The sequence below is a fragment of the Mirounga angustirostris genome, unplaced genomic scaffold (genome assembly GCF_029215605.1).
Source record: "Mirounga angustirostris isolate CCGP_5_RB_7025 unplaced genomic scaffold, mMirAng1.0.hap1 SCAF_14, whole genome shotgun sequence".
Classification (NCBI taxonomy): domain Eukaryota; kingdom Metazoa; phylum Chordata; class Mammalia; order Carnivora; family Phocidae; genus Mirounga; species Mirounga angustirostris.
The window spans coordinates 66412183-66432243 of NW_026991722.1; the positions used below are offsets into that span (position 1 = coordinate 66412183).

Below are 20061 nucleotides of genomic sequence, written 5' to 3' on the forward strand. Positions count from 1 at the left end.
CTGGCATTCAGCTTCCTTGGAGCTTACATTAAAGCCAGGCAGGAACTCCATGGGAGGCCAGAATTAACTGGACAGTGCTATTTAGCAGGCCTAATCCATGGCCAGGATACATGGAAGAGAAGCTGAAATGCTTTTCCGGTTCAGTTACAAGCAGCCCAGGGCAGCAATAAACTAGCAAGTGCCATGATAAACAAGGGGACAGGGAGTTCTTTCCTTACCAAGAACCACGCAGCTGACAAAGAACTAGGTGTCACATACCCGTGACCTCGGGAAGTTTCCCAAATGAGACACTGGACAGGTGTGGCCCCTGCTCAGGGCCTCTCCTGATTCAGAGCCCATGGGACCTGTTATTTCTGGGGAACATCAAGGAACTGGGAGTTATGATGGGACCCAGTTTAGGACAGATGCCTCCTAAAGCAAACCTTAACCTCAGATCCTGCTTCTCTAGACAAAAACCCCAGATCACAATTTCGGATTTTGGGGAGGCAAGTCTCCTCTGCCAAGCCTCCCCCTGCCCCCCCTTCCGTTCCTGTCCCCTTGCCTCAGGGGAAGCCTGACCTTTCTATCTCCTGATGGAACCACTTCAGTAAAGTCCTGCAAAAGGAACGGGGCAAGAAAGAGGTCCAAAGAGAGCAAAGTTTACCCTATAAAACCAAGGGTAAACTGGAACATTTCTGGAAGGTAACTGGGTAGAAGACTTCAAGGGTCTTCAAACCATCCACACCTCTGACTTGGTAAATCCCCTGACAGAGGCCCACCCTCAAGGAAAGAGGCAAAAATGCAAATGGTAACCCACATAAGAAAATGCTCACTGACTGTAATGAATGTCACCGAACTGTATAGTTAAAATGCGGTATATACAAACATTGGGACATTATTCAGCCTTAGAAAAGAAGGAAATTCTACCACATGCTACAACATGGAGGAGGCTTTATGCTCAAAGAAATAAGCAGTGATACTGTATGAGTCCACTTACAGGAGGTCCCTAGAAGAGTCAGATTCATAGAGATGGGAAGTGGAATGGGGGCTGCTGGGCGCTGGGGGAAGAAAGGCTGGGGGGTTACTGCTTCATGGGACAGAGTTTCAGGTTCGCAGGATGAAAAGAGTTCTGGAGATGGATGGTGCTGGGGGCTGCACAATAATTTGAATGTACTTAATGCCACTGACCTGGGCGCTAAGAAATGCTTAAAATGGTAAATTTTATGTTATGTATATTTTACTGCAATTTTAAAAAACTAATGCAATATGCCAAAAACCATTGAACTGTACACTTTATTTTTTTTTAAGATATTTCTTTATTTAAGTAATCTCTCCCCCCGCTGTGGGGCTTGAACTCATGACCTCAAGATAAAGAGTCACATGCTCTTCTGACTGAGCCAGCCAGGCACCCCAAAAAGTACACTTTAAATGGGTGAATTGTAAGGTATGTGAACTATGTCTCAATAAAAACGTTCTTAAAAAAAAAAAAAAAGATGCTCACTGGGGCACCTGGCTGGCTCAGTCAGTGCAACATAGAGCTCTTGATTTCAGGGTCGTGGGTTTAAGCCCCACACTGGGTATAGAGTACTTAAAATTTTTTTGAAGATGCTCACTGAAATATTGTAGTTACCAGGTACATTCAGTAAATAATACTTTTTTATTTTGCTTTGTTGAGAGAGAGTGTGTGAAAGCTGGGGGGTGGGGGAGGGCAGAGGGAGAGAATCTTAAGCAGGCTCCACACCCACGAAACCAGGCTCAATCTCCCAACCCTGAGACTATGACCCGAGCCAAAACTAAGAGTCAGACACTTAACTGACTGAGCCACCCAGGCTCCCCTCAGTAAATACTTTAAATGTCCAACAAAATTAATCAAAATTAAATCATTTAACTGTAACTCTATCACAAAGTAACAATATGGTCCTTCAAAATGTTTACAGAATATTTAGTAAAACAAGAATAGGCTCTCCTTACCCGACAATGGGAAGACACCCAAGTAATGCAGCAGGATTTCAGCTACATAAAATTATAGATATGATTTTATAATAAAGTCAGGAAGAAAAGAAAATCTCCATTAACACTGAGCAGAAACCTGTTTCCCTGAACAGGTCAGCCTTCCATCTATGACCTAAAAGCAATCCATGGCCTCTTCCACCTGTCAACCATTTAAAACATAGAGCTAGCACTCATAGATTCCCAGAGGAGGATGGTTCTCAACCCTGGCTGCAGAGGGAATGACCCACAGAGCTTTTCCAGAAACCCAAGCCGGTTTAGAGGAAGAAATCAAACAGCCATGTGTGAAGTGCTTATGAATGGGGGTGGCCTCTGGGAGCTGAGAATAGACAGCCAGCAAGAAAATGGGACCTCAGTCCCACAACCACCAGGACCTGGATTTTTGCCAACAACCTAAGAATGGAGGAGACACGGAGCCCCCAGATGGGAAGGACAGGAGCCCGGGCCCTGGGCAACACTTTGATTGCAACCTGGGGAGACCCTGAGCAGAGGACGCAGCTAAGCCATGCCCTGACTGCTGACCCATAGACACTGTGAGTTTTCAAAACAAAACTAAGAACCACCTCCGGGAGTGACCCGCCGTGGAGATGTGTGTGTGTGACTGTTTTAACTATAGCAGAGGCAGTCTATGTGGGCAGCTAGGGTGGAGACCTATTTCTTTCATTCTCTGCCAGGCCAAACATCCCCATTTCCCGTAACCACTCTGCTGACAGCCTTCAGGCTTGGCCGCACCGAGCAGAGTACCACTATGGTATTCCAAGGTCTGTATGCTTCCACGAATACCAGGCAAAACCTGGACTCCTAAACATCATGTGCTAGCCTGCTGACCCCTGAAAGGTCCCAGGCAAATGACAACCCCCAGACCTTTTCCAAGCAAACCACAGGCCAGCCCAGCCTTTCAAAAATCCCTCTGAACCTTCAAAATAAAACAGCTCTGAAAGGGCAACAGCCAAGGACAGTACGTGGATCCGGACCTCTGCTCCTGCCTGGTCTGTGTATCCTGGAGCCTGAAAGTCAGGCCGGCTGGGGTGTCTCAGTATCTCAGCACACGCTGCGATGCCTGCAGGTCCTGCCTTGGCCTTTGATGTCCAAGGTCGTATTTATGCTCCTGTCTAGTCATGCCCAACTCAGAATTCAGTAAACACAAAGTGACCCTCCTCTCCTTAGGCACGGCTCCCATTAATTCACATACTTGAGGGAGCCAGGGAGAAAGGAAAAAGAAATGAGAAGGAAACATTCACGTTCTGTTCTCTCAGATGTACCCTCCCACACTCCCGGGCCACACCCCTGCTTGTTGCTCCCCAGTAGCCAACAACCATGCCAATTCTGCACCTGCAGTATTAGGAAGTAGGCCCCTTGCTGGCTTCCTGGGGGCCCAGCTGCCCAGTCCAACACAGCAGACATTTCCTGAGTGGTTGGAACAAAGTGCCTCCCCCAGAGAGCCAGCAGGCCGGGCCTCAGCCCATTAACCTTCCCGGACTTCCTTGCCAGAGTTTCTGGAACCTGAGACTGCAAACTAAGCAGGGATAAATAAGCAACCACAGGGCTCATGGGGCTGGAGAAGCCGGAGGATGACAAAGGAATGTTTGGGACCAAGTCTCTGATGCGTCCTCACACACCCCTTTCTGGAGCTGTGGGCATTCTTTTCTAGAGTCACACAGGTCTACTCTTCTGGAGACGCACATCCCTTTCTAGAGCACCCCCCTACACACACCTCAAACAGTCCTTCTGGAGCCTTGCCTACTCTTCCAAGGAGAAGAATCTGCTGCAGCAACTCATACCATCTGGCCACTGAAGAAACACCACAGGAGAGGAAACCAGACTTATGTTAATAATCACAACCCAGATTTCTAAGGGCCAAATTCTAACAGTGGCTCACCAGCTGCTTTGGGGGGCGAGGGTGGACCCATCTGACTGCTCCATGACAAGACACTGTTCCACAAGGGCTTCCCTACTGGGCACTCATGCACATGTGGGCCTCAGATCCTAGACCATTACCATGACTCACTGGGGCCCCTAAGCCACATGCTCCGCATCTGACACTCCATTAGCACAGGGCTCATCGCTGCATTCCTCTCCAACCACACTCGGCCACCAGCCACAGGGACACGACCCACGTGGCCACTGTTCCATTCCCCTCTGTGCCAGCCACACAGCGGACCTCCCTGTCCCCTCTCAGACCTGCTAAAGGGCCCCAAACCCGGCTCTCCCAAACCAGCTTTCTGCCTCACAGCCACCTTGATCTCTCTCCCCTCCAGGTCTTCTCACCCTCACGCAGCCCCCTACCCTCCTGGATCCCCCGGTGAGCCAGGCCAATGCACCTGGCTCTTTGAAGCACCGCCACATGCACACGAGGCCCGGATGCCTGAAAGCCACGTCACTCCTGGTCACTGTTCAGCAGTAACTCGATCACTCCTCTGCTGGGACCACTAACCTCCCCACTGACCCCACACACACTTGATCACTTCCTTGGAGCTCCTACTTGGACCCTGGGACCAAGCAAACCCGTGGTACACACTCGGGGAGCTCTCAAAAACTCTGATCCTAAACCCCTGACCCCTTTGCCTTTCTGCAACATAAACTCCCCCACCACACTTCCCTCTCATCTCAGACTCCTCTCTCTCCTGTGAGGCCCCCAAATATGCAAAGCCCAGCCTGATCCAGCCTTCCTGGTCTTGCCTTGCCTGGCCTTCCTCCTAAAGGCTGCAGACTGCTGCCCCCACCCCCGACCCTGAGGCCTCCAGCACAGCCCTCCCAACCCCCAGACTCCACCGGGCTGGCCACCTTTCTCTTCTGTCACCCCCTCCCACTGTCTGCTCGCTCTTGTCCTCTCCATCCTCCCCCCAGACCCACTCACTCCCAAGCCAACAACTCCAGGGGCCCCCACTCCCACCAGACCATCTTGTACACTCCTGCCAAATGCCTTTCCTGGGGCAGAGCTCCAAAGGCATCCTTCCCCTCTCAACAACCTTCCATCTGCCCCATCACCCTTCGGGAAAGCACGACGGCCTCAGCCTAGCTTCCCGGTCCTGCCCAGCATGACCTCAACCCTCCTGTATCCACCCTTACCTCCCCTGTGGCCCACATTTTACACTAATTCTCCAACCAAACAGGCTCTGCTATTTCCTAGCACTGTGACTACCTTCCAGCTTCTGGGTTCTTGCCACTCTACTCTCCACCTAGAACAGTCCCCCCAGCCCTCTTCCCCAAGGACACGGGACAAAGGACAGGAGGCCTCCCCGCCCACGTGCTCCACAGCACCACTCTCTCCACAGAACCCTGAGACCTTTCTCACATCACAGTATTTCAAGTGCCTGCTCGTCCCCGCTCCCACCCTGGTCCGCAGGCTCCTCGCACCCCAGCTAAGGGCTGAGTCTGAACCAATCATTTCCTAGGATAGGGAGAGGAACAAAGCTTCCTGAAGAACAGCGTTTTCCGGGGCGCCTGGGTGGCTCAGTCAGTTAAGCGTCTGCCTTTGGCTCAGGGGTCCTGAGTCGATCCCGGGGTCCTGGGATCGAGTCCCACACTGGGCTCCCTGCTCAGTGGGGAGCCTGCTTCTCCCCCCACCTCTGCTACTTCTCCTGCTTATGCTCTCTCTCTCTCAAATAAATAAAAATCTTAAAAAAAAAAAAAAAAGAACAGTGTTTTCCCATCACCTTTGCCTCTTAAAAAACTGAATACTTACCACTACTGAACTCTGTACGTAGTGGTCAAGATGGTACATTTTATATTATGTATCATTTTTTTCCACAATTAAACAACAACAACAACACTGAATATGAGGAAGAGAAAGTGAGACAGGCCCAGCCGGATCCTGGTGCTGCTGAAAGTCGCTGAATAGCAGGGGGGCTTAGTGTCCTGTCTTTCTTCCTTCATGGGGGTTTGTAAATGGCAATGTTTTCTAAATTAAGAAAGCAGCTGTAAGAAAAAAAAAAGCACCCATAAAATACATTTCCGGTAATAATCCCATGCCTGCAAATATAAATGCAGACACGTTCACGCACGTTCCTACAGGAAAGTGGAAAGCTTTCAGAAATCAACATTCATGAACGAACATTTTCTGGTCTAAGGTCTGAGATTTAGGCAAAAATAAATACTGTTTTTGCACACACCGGCTTGCACGCACCCCCACAGAGTGAATATGCTGTGCTGAGCATCCACCTAAGATAATTCACAAGTCAGGCCACTGGGACTTCCAGCCAACCGGAGGATGGCCGAGCCCACCCCGGCGACCCCTTCACCTTGGAGAGGACAGGAGAGGTGCACACCTGCATCACTGGTCCAGCCTGTGCATCCCCTGCCTCACATCACAGCCGTTCTGTGACACTAGGGAGGGTCCCGAGACTAAGATCACCCTATCTATTCAAGTATGGAAGAAGTCCAAACAAGTGGATGGCCTTGAGTCTTTCACCTAAAACCTTGGATGACTCAGCTTTGGGGGTCCCTGCTGCTCATCCAGGGGGGCCCCTATGAGAGAAAAATGCAGAACTCTGCAAATGCAGCATGCTGCCCAAAGCACCGGCTGCTCATCTCTCTTGAGCAGAGGCCTCGGTGAGCTCAGCCTCTGGGGGGCTTGCTGTCTGTCCAGCCATCACCCAGGCCCGGCACCGAAATGCTTAAGGAAGAAACTGAAAACATCGTGCTAAGTAAATTTAACAAGCCAGACACAAAAAGACAAGTGCTCTATGAGTCCACATATATGATGTTCCTAGAGCAGAAAGTAGAATGGTGGGTGCCAGGGGCTGGGGGGGATGGGAAGTTGTTTAGTGGGGACAGTTTCGGTCTGGGACGATGAAAAAGTTCTGGAGATGGATGGTGGTGATGGTTGCACAATAGTGTGAATGCTCAATGCCAATGAACTGGACACTTAATGGTTTAAATGATACACTGTATGTTCTAATATTTCATAATAAAAGCGGGGGGAGGGCACCTTGGGGAAGAACACAGCCCTCAAGGTGTGTGGATGGAAAAGGCTGCCTCTGAACAAGCAAGTTCCTGATAGACAGACCCGTGAGGTAGAGCCTCAGGCTGGAGGCTGGATCAAGTCCTGGTGAGGCTAGCAAACTCCCAGCATCCCATTCCCCTGGGGTCCTCCCCCAAGGAAAAGGAGGCTCAACCGGTCCCTCCAGAACCTCCACACACAGGCCTCTCAGGCCTCATGGTCTGATCGGGACCCCCATAAGCCAGCAAAGTATGCCCAGGCGGTACCCAGGGCCCAGCCACCCGTGTGGCCCAACACCCTCTGGAACATTATTCAGCTACCAAAAGGAATGAAGTGTTGATGCATGCTACAACAGGGATGAACCCTGATACCTTATTCTAAGTGAAAGAAGCCAGATACAAAAGGCCATGTTATACAATTCCATTCATGTGAACTGTCCAGAAAAGGCAAATCTAGGGACGTCTGGGTGACTCAGTTGGTTAAGCGTCTGACTCGTGGATCACCTCAGGTCATGATCTCAGGGTCATGAGATTGAGCCCCGAGTCCGGCTCTGTACTCAGCAGGGAGTCTGCTTGAGATTCTCTCTCTCCTTCCCCTATATGCGCTCTCTTTCCCTCTCTCTCTAAAAATAAATAAATAAAATCTTAAAAGAAAAAAAAAAGGCAAATCTACAGAAAGTAGAGTGGTGGATGCCAGGGGCTGTAGGAGAGAGGGGGTCATGGTGGCTAAAGGGAGCAATTTCCTTTTGAGGTGATGAAAAATTTTTCTAAAATTAGACAGTGGTGATGCTTCCATAACTCTGTGAACATACTAAAAAAACACTAAACCGTACACTTTAAATAAGTGAATTCTGTGGTGTGAAGTCTACCTCAGCCATTTTTTAAAAAAGATTTATTTGAGAGAGAGAGTATGTGAGCACACATGAGTGTGGGGAGGGGCAGAGGGAGAGAATCCCAAGCAGACTCCATGCTGAGTGCAGAGCCCCATGCAGGGCTTGATCTCATGACCCTGAGACCATGACCTGAGCCAAAATCAGGAGTTGGATGCTTAACCAACTGAGCCACCCAGGCGTCCCTCTACCTCAGTCATTTAAAAACCACCACCACCAGGCAGGAATATAGCTCCTCATTTACAGGGTATTAAGTGAGGGAAACCAAACAATCCCCTGCCCATCATCCCAGGCACCAGATGGGATGGAAACTGCATTTGCCCCTAAGTCTCCAATCAAAAGACTTTCTGGAACTCTCAAAAAGAGCGTGTGCCCCAGTCGTGCTGCAGGTCCAGCTGCCCCAGCCTCTCAGGGAGGGGGTGAGGTGTGGCTGGGGAACAGCAGATGGCAGTGGTCATCGTGGGCCACCCCGATTCCCCTGACGCTCTGGGGAAACATCACTCAGCTCTTCCCCATGCCCCACCACTCACAATGGGGGCTGGCTCCTCACCCCCCCACCTCCCCTCAGGGGCGCCCCTGATATGGCGCTGCCCAGCTCTCCAGTATCCTCCCCAACTGTACACAAGGCAACGCCCTCTGGTCTGTAAGGCCTTAGGCAATCTGCAGACATGGCCCGTATATGCCAAAGCATTAGTAATTTTCAGAGCTTCCCATCTTCCTCTGTTTTTTCCTATTAAAATAAGAAAGTCTGTGGTTTTTATTTCCTCTCTTGAGGGCTTACAATCACTAAAAGTGAGAACAAAGTGGTTCCGAGCCTTCCCTCCACAAACTTGAGGGGGAGGGGGCTTTATGAGAAAAATCGAGAGGTCTCTACCTCCAGCCTCTAGCTTTGAGGCCCCCCAAAACCACAAGGTCTTGCAATCGGAAACACTGCAAGAGGACCTCATTCTATCCACCATGGGCGGCGCGATGTGGCCCAGGATGGAGGGCTCAGCAACATCGGTGTGTAGCCCCAAGTTCTCTGGGCTAATGGAACTTCACATTTGGGGCCATGAGGCAGAAAAATATATGCTGCACATTTAAGATGCAATAACTCCACTCAACCTCAGAGAACACACTATGAGAGGTAACAGAGGGGGGCCATGGCCACGGCAGACCCCTGGGTCCCCCTGGAGCTCATACTGGGGACTTTTGCTGAGCCAAGTGGGTAAAATGGCCTACTCCTCTTGAATTATGCATTTCTCCTTTAAAATCTCTTGCTAAGTGGCGTGTAATCAACCGGCATTAGATGCCTGAGGGGGCGACTCCATGAGACCAGACAGGGGGCCAGGCCCCTAGGGACCACCCACTCTGTGCACTCCAGTTCCCTCAAAGCCTCCCAAGGAGGGGGTCATGGTCTTCAGCCCGCAGAATCAACGCCCTGTGCAGGACCACACCCCAGATCTACCTTTACGGTCTGCATTCTTTCCCCGAACTAGGGTGACATATGTTGCCTCTAGGTTGCTTCTAGAATATCCACCTTGTCACTTGCAAGGATACGTGCATATATGCCCTTCCTGCTCTACTGGCATTCCAACTGACCCCAGCAGCATATGTTAAAAGGAACATGTCAGCCCTTTAAAATGAAGTGAATCTTCAAAGGCTCTTCTTAAACCAACAGAGGCACTTGAGTGAAGGATCCCCTCGGGCTGCTCCATTCCTGGCTTGGCGGTGGCTGGAGCAGCAAGTCTTTCTCCCTCTCCTTCCAGTGTCCCCTTGAGTCTCCTGGCCAGCCAAAGCCAGTTCCTTCCTAATGCTCCCTGGGCCACGTACTGACCCTCTGTGCATGTGGCCAGCCATCCCTGTCACATCCTCCCAGCCAGGCCTTGTCCCTCTGTACCTCCTGGGACCCGCTCACAGCAGAGCATGGTCAGCATCCACCAACCCCCACCCTCAGCTCTCGACCATTGGGTGGAAGAGGCAGACAGATGAGCAGTGTCCTCCAATGTATTTGTCCTCTTGGTCCCCTTGCCACATAATTTGCTGGAGGAATCTTTAGCAAAGTGCCCCAGGAGGACATAGGGAGAGTGAGGAAATTTTCTGAGAGCTATGCAAAATAAAGGAAAGAAACAACATTCTTGGGGCGCCTGGGTGGCTCAGTCGGTTAAGTGTCTGCCTTCGGCTCAGGTCATGATCTCAGGGTCCTGGGATCAAGTCCCACATCGGGCTGCCTGCTCGGCGGGAAGCCTGCTTCTCCCTCTCTCACTCCCCCTGCTTGTGTTCCCTCTCTCGCTGTCTCTCTCTGTCAAATAAATAAATAAAATCTTAAAAAAAAAAAAAAAAAAGAAACAACATTCTTGGGTGGCTGATACCTTCATGGACCTGTCCAAAGGCTGGGACCAGATGATGCTTACCTTAGGTTTATGAGGCTGTCTCCCCAGCAGACTGAAAATGACCTACTGGGAAGCCTGTCTCCTGACATTCAGCACCATTCCTGTCTGAAACGTGTTTGCTGAACATCCCCTCCACTTACTAGGGGAGGGGGAGGAGGTCACTCTGTGCCCACACTCCTGTGATTGGCATCACTCTATGGTCTGAGGAGAGAGGCCAGCACCAGCCCCTCCACCGACTGCCTGACCCTGGGCAGGTGTGTTTGTCTCACACCCCCTCAGACCCAGTCAGCTGATGGCATATAATTAAGTTAATAATCTTGCTCTAGCCACGTCACAAGAATGTTTCGAGGGCACGTGAAACAGCTTCCACCAAAGCTGTAGTTACTACACAAGTGGGGTCTCACAATCTTCCTTCACCAGACCTCAGCAGGCGCATCTTAGAACCCGCCAGTCGTGTCTCCCTTGGGCACCAGACGCCATCCCTGTCCACAGTCATTTTGCAAGGTCGCCGTAGCAAGTGCTAGAAGCCAAGACAGCTAATTAGCAGGCTCCCGTCTGAGGACTCAGGGAGCTCTCTAAGGTTGAGCAGGGGAAGACCAAGGCTCAGCAAAGAAGGAAAAAATAATCTCCAGATAATTTCCAAAGCGAACAAGTTTCCTTCCTGGGGCACCTATATCACTGGGCCCCTGAAAATCCGATGTCGCTTATGTGATGGGGGGAAGCAGGATTAAAAAGAACAGGGAAGGGTCTGAGCAAACAGAGACCCCAGAAATGGCGTCTCACTCTGTCTCTGACCCACAAACATCCACAACACCCAAGACACAGACAGATCCACATGCGCTCAGGACACACTCCTCAAACGTGGTTAAGAGCCTAGAGTGAGGCCCATCCTAGGACACTGAGGTAAGTAGGATCTTGTCTTAAGGAAGGAGAAGGAAGCCAGCCAGACATAGGATTAACAGGAAATCACAGCAAACATACGGTGAAAGGAAGATATATACACTTAGGGAAGATGCCAGGACATCACAAAGGTTTTATTTTTGTGTGTTCATGTTTATTTTACTTTTTCTTTAATTTAAAAAAAATTACTATTTTTTTTTTTTTTTGGTACGTGTGTGTTAGTTTTTAAAGACAAGGCCCTTGGAGATTAGCCTCTCCACAAATCCATGAAAAAAGGCAAGAGAGAATTTCCATGAAGACGATGCCTGGCACGCAGTAGATACTCAATAAACACTTTTGAGTGACTGAATGGGGAGAGGTGGTTACCTTGCTAACAGAAAGGTAGGTAAAGAAGAAAGATGGGAAGCATTGTGTTCCTAACCTAGAATTTTAAAGAAAAAAAAAATCAAACAACCGAAGAAAAGCATCCTAGCAATGACGGGGTCCAACCACTAACTTCTTCAGCAAGGAGCGAGGTGTGGTAACCCATGAAGCGGGAGGATACCGCGCTCCTGACGCCAGGCTGTGTCTTCTTGGCTCCACAAGGCTGCTGTAGCACCAAACAACGCATCACTCAAATTCTTCCTAAAACATGGCTGGTGAGGCCAGCACAAGCACCATCTTTCTCTGCCACTGCGGCCTTTCCTCTACTGCCCAATGAGGGACTCACCGAGTGTTGTGGGCTGAACTGTATCCCCCCAAATTCATATGCTGAAGCCCTGACCGCCAGTACCTCAAAATGTTGACTGTATTTGGAGATGGGGGTCTTTAAAGAGGTGATTAAGTTAAAATGGGGTCGTTAGGGTAGGCCCTAACTCAATATGCCTGTGTCCTTATTGAAGACACCGTGGACAGAGGGTCACTAGGCGTGCAGGGGCACAGAGGGATGACCATGGAATGAGGCGGGGGGGGGGGACACAAGCAGGGAGGCATCTGCAAGTCAAGTCAAGGAGAGAGGCCTCCAAGGAGACCAACCCTGCCAGCACCCTGATCTTGGACGACTTGCCTCTAGAAATACAGAGAAAATAAATTCCTGTTATTTAAGCCACCCCCAGTGTGTGTTTTGTCATAGCAGCCCTAGCAAACTAATACCCCGGGCCACTTCAAAACGTGGGTGTGAAAGCCAAGGAAATCACCATGACTAACAGGTGTTTTCCTAAACATACCTATTAAGAACCAGAAATGGGAATTAAGGATGAGAATACTGCTCCCGGCAACTTCAAAACCCTACTTGAGTGAAATAAACGAAACACAGAAAGACGGCTATTACGTGCCTACAATGACATGAGATAAGCCGACGCGCAGGGGCAGAGAGGAGATGGTGGTTGCCAGGGGCTGAGGTGGAGGGAAGATGAGTTAGTGAGTTAGTGCTGAGTGGCGGACAGAGCTTCAGTTTTGCAAGATGAAAAAGTTCTGAACATGGACGGTGGTGATGGTTGCGTAGCAACGTGAATGTACTTAATGACACTGAATTATAAACTTAACAATGGTTCAAACGACACATCTGGTTATGTATGTTGTACCGCAACAAAAAAACCCCACAAACCTATTATGTTACATAAGTAACATTTTAACTTATTCTATTGCTTTCAAAGCAAAAAAACAAAACAAAACAAAAAACCCAAAACAAAACCCTACATGACTGTATTGTAGTCAGGGTGAGGGACCCTAGTGGGATTCATAATTAATTAAACCCACTACCACCACCTCCTGAACCTTGATCTAAAAGGCAGCCGTGGAGGGCACCTGGGTGGCTCAGATGGTTAGGCGTCTGCCTTCGGCTCAGGTCATGATCCCAGGGTCCTGGGATCGAGTCCCACATCAGGCTCCCTGCTCCTTGGGAGCCTGCTTCTCCCTCTGCTTCTCTCTCTGCTTCTCTCTCTCTGTCTCTCATGAATAAATAAATAAAATCCTTAAAAAAAATAAATAAATAAATAAATAAAAGGCAGCCGTGGAGGCGCCTGTGTGGCTCAGTCAGTTAAGCATCCGACTCTTGGTTTTGGCTCGGGTCATGATCTCAGGGTCATGGGATCGAGCCCTGTAGCCCTGTGTCGGGCTCCGCGCTCAGCGGGGAGTCTGCTTGAGATTCTCTCTCTCCCTCTGCCCCTCCCCCCACTCGTGCACCTGCGCTCTCTCTCCGAAATAAATAAATTGATCTTAAAAAAAAAAAAAGGCAGCCGCAGTCGAACTCAGGCCTATTGTTTGACAACCTGAGTGCACTTGAAAATGCCCATCCATTCACTGTGAGTGAGGAAGCCCCTCGAACCACAGCAGTGAGCTGCAACCTGGGCCTCAAGCATAGCCATGTCATCTCCCAGCTGGACCGAGCATATGGCTCACCTGGATGCTTTGTCCTAGTGAGGGCCACAGGCCTCCCAGCCGAGGAGGGGAGGGGGCTACTGAAGCCAGAAGCAACAAATGAGGTAAAAGGGAGGAACAGGGAAGGCACATTGCCCTGGACCCACACAAATCAACAGCACTCCCAGCTAGCTCCTTCCTTAGTGAAAGGTTCCAGAATATTTCATTCTGTTCCCAGAACAAGGAAACCATCCATTCTGGAGTCAGAAAACCCTTGTAAAATGTAAACTAGACTCCGTTTCCACCCTGTTGATTTAATGGTCTCAGACTCCACCTGCTTGGTTCTGTCCACCCTGCCTCTGTTCACGGAGAGGAGGCTGTACTCAGTTCAAAGGTGACCACAGGGTCTGATTTAAAGAGATGATGATCAAGTCAATGCAAGGCCCGAGTGACCTTTTCCTGGCCCAGAATTACTCAATCTAACTGGTGGCTGGTCCATTCAATCACCCAAGGGAAAAACAAAGCACTGATCATTCTGGTGACAACTCATTGCCAGAATCCAAAGAGCAAATAAAACTGCTTAATAGAGATATGAAAACACAGGGCAGCAACTTGTATGAGAGCCCACAAAGAAACACAAGATCTGGGGTCAGGTCTCATGACTGGTATTTGGAAAGGGGCGGAGGGACACCTGGGACTGAGCATTCAGATCAGGAATTCCTCAGACCTGTGGGGCACCTGGCTGGCTCAGTCGGTGGAGCATGCGACTCTTGATTTCAGGGCTGTAAGTTTGAGTCCCATGCTGGGTGCAGAGATCAGTTAAAAAAAAAAAAAAAAAGAATTCCTCAGACCTACAAGAGTAAAGGATCTTGGTCTGTCTGGTGTCTCCCCTGAAAGGGCTCACCCAAGCTCTTGGAAAGGGAAGTTCAAGGACAGGGATGGAATTAGAGACAGGTACAGCAGGTAAGATGCTTCCCAATGACTGGCACACCTTCCCAGCCTCTCAACTCCCCAACCCAAGCCCATAGCTGTGAAAAGGAGGAAGGGATCTTCCAGTACATGCTAGCTATACAGCTGAGCCAGGCTCCCTAGGAGACCTGGAAATGAACCAGGGATCCCTGCCTTCAAAACATACACAGCCTGTGCTACCATGTGGATAAACCTTGAGGAGATGATGCTAAGTGAACTAAGCCAGACACAGAGGGACAGATCCTGTATGACTCTTTATATGCGGTACTAAGAGTAGTCAATCATAGAAACAGAAAGCACAGTGGTGGTTGTCAGGAGCTCAAGGAGAGGAAATGGGGAGCTGTCGTTTGGTGGAGACAGTTTCAGCTGAAGAAGAGGAAAAGAGTTCTGGAGATGGATGGTGGTGATGGGTGCACAGCAATGTGAATATGCTTAATGGCACCGAACTGGACACTTAAGAATGGCTCAAATAGGTTAAGATGGTAAATTTTGTTACATATATTTTATTGCAGTTAAAAAAAAAAAAAAAAAAAAGCAGTTCAGAGTCACAGGGGGCTGACATGGGTACCCCCCAAGCCTTTGCTCCTACTGCTCTCAGGGCAGCCAGCTTCCCCTGCCCTCTGCCACTAGACATGTGCTGACAGGCGAGGCCTCTCTCTAGCGCTGCCGCCTCCGGAAGCTTCCCTGGTCTCACTCCCTCTGAACACATAAATGCTGTGTGTGTTCCTGTCTTCCGTGAACATGTAAGCTTGCAGACGGCAAGGACTCTACTCTCCTCCCATGTAGCCCGCAAGGTAGAAAGGGAAGGGCTCACACACAGCAGGGCTCACAGCTGATGGACCCTGAGTGTGTGGAGGGGAAGGGACCCCTGGACCAACCCAGGATTTTCAGGTGCAGTGCGGGGCAATTCAAAGAATACCCTAAGGTGGCCATATTCGGGAAGGAACAGATCTGCATTCCCACAGGGACCCGGAACCCCAGGAATCCCAGCTCTGCTCCTTCCTGGTTTCGTCCTTACCTATGGTTGGGCAGACCCACCCCGTGAAGACGGAAGAGCCTGCGAGGGAAGACACTGTCACCAGACCTGGCACAGAGGGGTCATTTCAGCTTCTTCCCTCTAACACCAGGGCCCGCAACTCAAAAAATACGAGAGCGCACTCATCCAAAGGGCTTCCGAAGCCATGAGAGCTGGGCTTCCATGTCTGTTGCTGCTGCTGTGAAAAATTAGGGTGCTTCCAATCCCTCCCACACCGGGATTTTCCTCACTGTCTCCCTGTAGGGCGCAGCCCTGGCCAGCAGGCCCCACGGCCCTCTAAAGAACATCAGGAAACAGTCCAGAAAGAGACAGATGGCTTTGCCAGCAAAGGCTCCCTCCTTTCCCTCCAGCCACAATGCTCAGAAGAGTGCTGAGTACAGAGCTGAAGGCTCCCAGAGCTGAAAACCAGTTTTAAAACCTAACAGGAGAGAGAACCTTGAGGGCATTCAGAGAAAGATCCAGAAAATCCTAAGAGTGGGGTCCAAGTCGTAAAAATGAACCCCTCGGCCATTTCCTGAGAACCTGCCCTGGGTTACACACAGAGCCAGGGTCCCAGGCCTGCAGCAGCTGTATGAGAGGCTGGACGGAGCCATTGATGAGAAGGGGAAGAGGAACCGAAGGGCGACCTACGGAAACACATTCGGTCCGACCGGCCCCCACTTTCTGGAAACTCAGAATTCTACCATCAGCAAGAGAATACCATTTCAGATCGCAGGTCTCCATGAAAACCTCTCATTTTCTTTATTAACAATGTTCTCCCGCATCCCGGCGCTGAGGGCCAGTTCAAGCTGGCTCACTCAGTCGACAGCTGGCCAGACAAGGCTGGTGCCCAGTGACCACAGGGCAATCCTCCAGCCCCCAGGGGAGCTGATGTGCCTGCAAAGCAGGCTTCTAAATACTGCAGCGTTCCACCCCCACAGCGAGGGACCTAAGGGATGCAGCTGGGTCAGACCACAGGTCCGAGCAGCAAGCCACAGCCACCCCCAGCTACAAATGGAAGATCAGCAACTGGATGTACCTAAAACAAACAAGCCAGAGCACTGACCACAAAAAAGGCCACTTGAAAGAGCCAAAAATAGCCTTACTTGTTTCAAGAGGATTCTGACGATGGAAACACATACAACTCCATCAGCAGAAAAAGAAAAATCAATGGAGCTGAAAACAGGATCAGCCCAACAGGGACCAGGACTCCAACAAGAGATTCCCCACAGGCTCCCAACCCCCAGCCCACTGGAGCCCCACACCCACCCATCCTCTTCTTACTCCAGTCTTACAGACTGTGCCTGGATCTCAAAGCCCATCGCCCCAGAAGTTACATACACAACCCCACAGGTTTTAATCTTAGGACCAAGGGTCAGATCATGGATTAGGAGACCAAAATGAGCACCACTGTACACTCCTCCCTGGGAAGACAAGGAGGCAAGAGTGCACGGAAGGATCAGAAAAGGGAGCTGAGCTAAGATGCACACAGGAGCCTCTGGGTGAGTAATGATGGGCGATGCCTCCCATCAAAGCCAGGCAAATCAGAACGGGTGGCTCAGCTTCAGCCCTGGATAAAATCTTCACCCCCGTTCATTTTCAGTGGCCCACTGAGTCAGAACTGCCTGTCTGTCACCTCACTTCCTCTTAATTTCTATTTTCACTTGCTCTGACTTGCATTCGGGCTGCTGGTTAGCAAGCGAACCTGACACTTCTACGGCTTGGGAGCCGCTAGCACATCTTGGGTTCCCCATTAGTGTCTTGTAACTCTTCCAGGACAGAAACAGTTGGGGTGGCAGTGAATTTCCGAGACACAAATCAATCCCCCCTAAAAGTACCCAATCTAGAAGGCAGAGATGGCCCCCTCTTAATACCACCCCCACTGCCTACCTAGATGGAGGGATCACAGGGCAAGGAGATTACTGCCCAGGGCACCTTGGTCTCAACCCACAGAGCCTCACAAGAGGCACATCACTCCAGAACCAAAGGAACAGCCACCTACCATCCCCGCATACTGCCCGTCCCAACCCAATCCCAGTCCAAACACTGGGAATCTGCATTCAGCAGGAAGTGGGGGATGGCGTTTGTTCAAGTGTAAGGATCAGCAGGAATCCTTCCTGTCCACGATAGCATGTGGACAGTCCAGAAAAGTATCTACCTGTTCCTCCCCTGGTCAACGACCCGTTTCTTTTCAATGGTTTCCAGCCAGGGTGCAGGTGTGCCCCCCCAAGGTGGTGGAGGTACCCACCTGCATCTCCATGGAAGGTGCCATCCTGAGGCAGCCTGCCCGACAAGCTGTCCCCATCGCTGGGCCAGATCTGCCCCGTCTTGCGGACGCCCACGATGGTGGCCTCCGACACAATGACCTGGCCCTGCCGGTGCCGCTTCTGGCACTGGGGCGTCGGGGGGCTGCTGCTGTCAAAGGACTGCTGTGAGTTCTGCGAGGGTGAGCGGCTCTTGTCCCGAAACATGCGGTAGGTGGTGGGGCTGGGGGACACGCGGCTGGACTGGCCCGAGGAGAAGTCCTCCTCGCTCGAGGTGAGGTTCTCATTGGAGCTGCAGTCCGGGGTGTAGCCGCCTCCGCTGTCCTCAAAGCTCCGAGGCGAGTAGGACCTGCGGGGCCAGGTAAGGCGCTTCTCCTGCTCCGAGGTGCTCTGGCTGCGCAGGAGCGGGCCCTTGCCTTCCCCTTCCATCATCATGCCCCCGACGTAGATGCTCTGGTAGGGCTGGTACTCCAGGGGCGGCCAAGGGGGCCTGCTGCCGCCATTGGCGTTGATCAGGTTGTCCTTCAGGAAGCGGGGGTTCAGCTCCGCGTCCTCGTAGTCGCCATCGAGGCCGCAGCTGCTCTCAGAGGAGCGGCCCCGGTAAGAGGGTCTGGGCGCGTCCCCCAGGCCCGGCCCGGTGCCGTGCTGGGACTTCTTACGTTCCATCTGCATCGCCTGGCTGCCCAGGGAGCTGATCCGGTCCGACACCTCTTTGTCGTTGACCTTCACCAGGCCTCGCTCGTGGTGAAACTCGACGTTCACGTAGAAGGGCTTCTCGGTGTCCACCGCCCCGGGCTGGCCGTGGCCCTTGCGGATCCTCTCAAAGTTGGACCTGAGCGCCGCCACGCTGGTGGGGGGGCCCCGGTCTTCCCGGTCCGCGGTCGCGGAGGCCCCTGGCCTGCGGGCGACCGCGGGCCTGGCCTTGCTCGGGGAGCCCTCTCCGTCGGGCCGGGCCTCGGGCTCCTCGGCAGGCGGCGGGTCGGCGCCGTCGGCGGGCGCGGGCGGCGGGCGCTGCACGGACGCGCGGGGCTCGGCGGCGCCGTCGGGGGTTTGCGCGGCGCGTCGGAAGCCCCAGCGTTGCCGGTCGTAGCTCTTCTTCTCCTTGGCCAGCAGCGTCTGCAGGTAGATCATGCGGAAGCGCTCCTGGTTCACCTCCTGCTCCAGGCGCCGAATGGAGGCCTTGCAGCGCTCCAGTTCCTGCTCGATGTCGCCCACCGAGCGCAGCTCCATGCGCGGCGGCTCGGAGTCCGGGAACTGCGCCTTCCACGCCTCGGCGAAGCCCACTGGGTCCACCATGGCGCGGCCGGCCTCACCTGCGCCGCCCGGCTGCGCGCGGGGCCCGCCTCAGCGGCGGAGCGGCGACCTCTCCAGGCCCGGCCCGGGGCGCCCGGCGGCCCCCATGGCCTCGCGCGGCGGTGGTGGTGGCGGCCGCGATAGCGGCCGAACAATGCCCGCCCCCTCCCGGCGGCAGGTGAGGCGGCGGGCTCGGCTCCCCCCGGGCGGCGCGGGACGCGGGGCGCGGGGGAGGGCGCGCGCGAGGGGGGTGGGCGCGCGCGAGGGCGGGGGAAGGGCGCGGGGCTGCGCGCGCCGCTATTGTGTGCGGGGCTTCTCCGCGCGGCGCGGGCGCTGCCCTCCGCTCGGCCCGGCCTCGCTAGCCCATGGCCGCCGCCCGCGCGCTCCTCTGCTCTCGCTCCCGTGCCGCGCCTCGTCCCGGCCGCCGCCGCCTCCCGGGCAATGCGCTCGGCCCGGCCCACTCTCGCTGCACTCCCGCCCGGCCCGCAATCGGCGCCGCAGGAAGGGGAGGGCCGGGGGGCGGTGGCCGCGGCGCTGCTGACGGAGCCGGGCGGGCCTCTTAAAGGGGCCGTGCAGAGGGCTCCGGGTTGGGGGGGGGGAATGGGGGAGGGGGGAGGGGCCGCCGGGAGGCCGCGCCCCCACCCGGCCGCAGCCCTCTCTCAGTCTCCGCGCCTTAGGGAAACTCAGTCCCCGGCGGCGGCGAACCCGGCCCTCCGACGGCCCTGGCGAGTTCTGCACTCCTGGAACAGGAACACCTGGATCTTCACGTCTCCGCAGCCCGGCAGCCACTCTCCAGCGTCAGGGCTGAGCGCTCTAGGGGCCACCCACCGGGCCCCTCGGCACGCTCGAGCCGGGAGGGGCGGGTCATCCAGGGAGGCGGGGAGGGCCAGGCTGGGCCACCAAAGCCAGGAGCGCCTGAGTGCCAGCGGCCCCCAGAGCTGTGGCCTTGGAGTGGGTAATGCCACAGCTGCCGCAGGGCATTGTCGCAGAGGTAATTGGCAGGAATTTCTCCCCCAGGTCACTCAACACCCACATCGCCCTCCCTGTGGTCCTGAGCTGTACGTCTGTCCGGGGCCTCTCCTGAGCTTCAG

The 20061-nt window shown here is 53.0% G+C and overlaps 1 protein-coding gene across 2 annotated transcripts in view; it reads right to left on the reverse strand.

Annotated features, from left to right (window-relative positions):
• BCR (BCR activator of RhoGEF and GTPase) overlaps positions 1 to 19468 on the reverse strand; it is a 121825-nt gene extending 102357 nt beyond the window's left edge. The window contains exon 1 of one of the 2 annotated variants that reach the window (XR_010407367.1): positions 17662 to 19468. Coding sequence is in view for 1 of the 2 variants with exons in the window: in XM_045887236.3 (XP_045743192.1) it covers positions 17662 to 18973 (1312 nt within the window). In the remaining variant the exon portion in view is untranslated. The remainder of the gene's footprint in view (positions 1 to 17661) is intronic. The other variant, XM_045887236.3, reaches the window with a different exon arrangement.
• Positions 19469 to 20061: the final 593 nt, after the last annotated feature.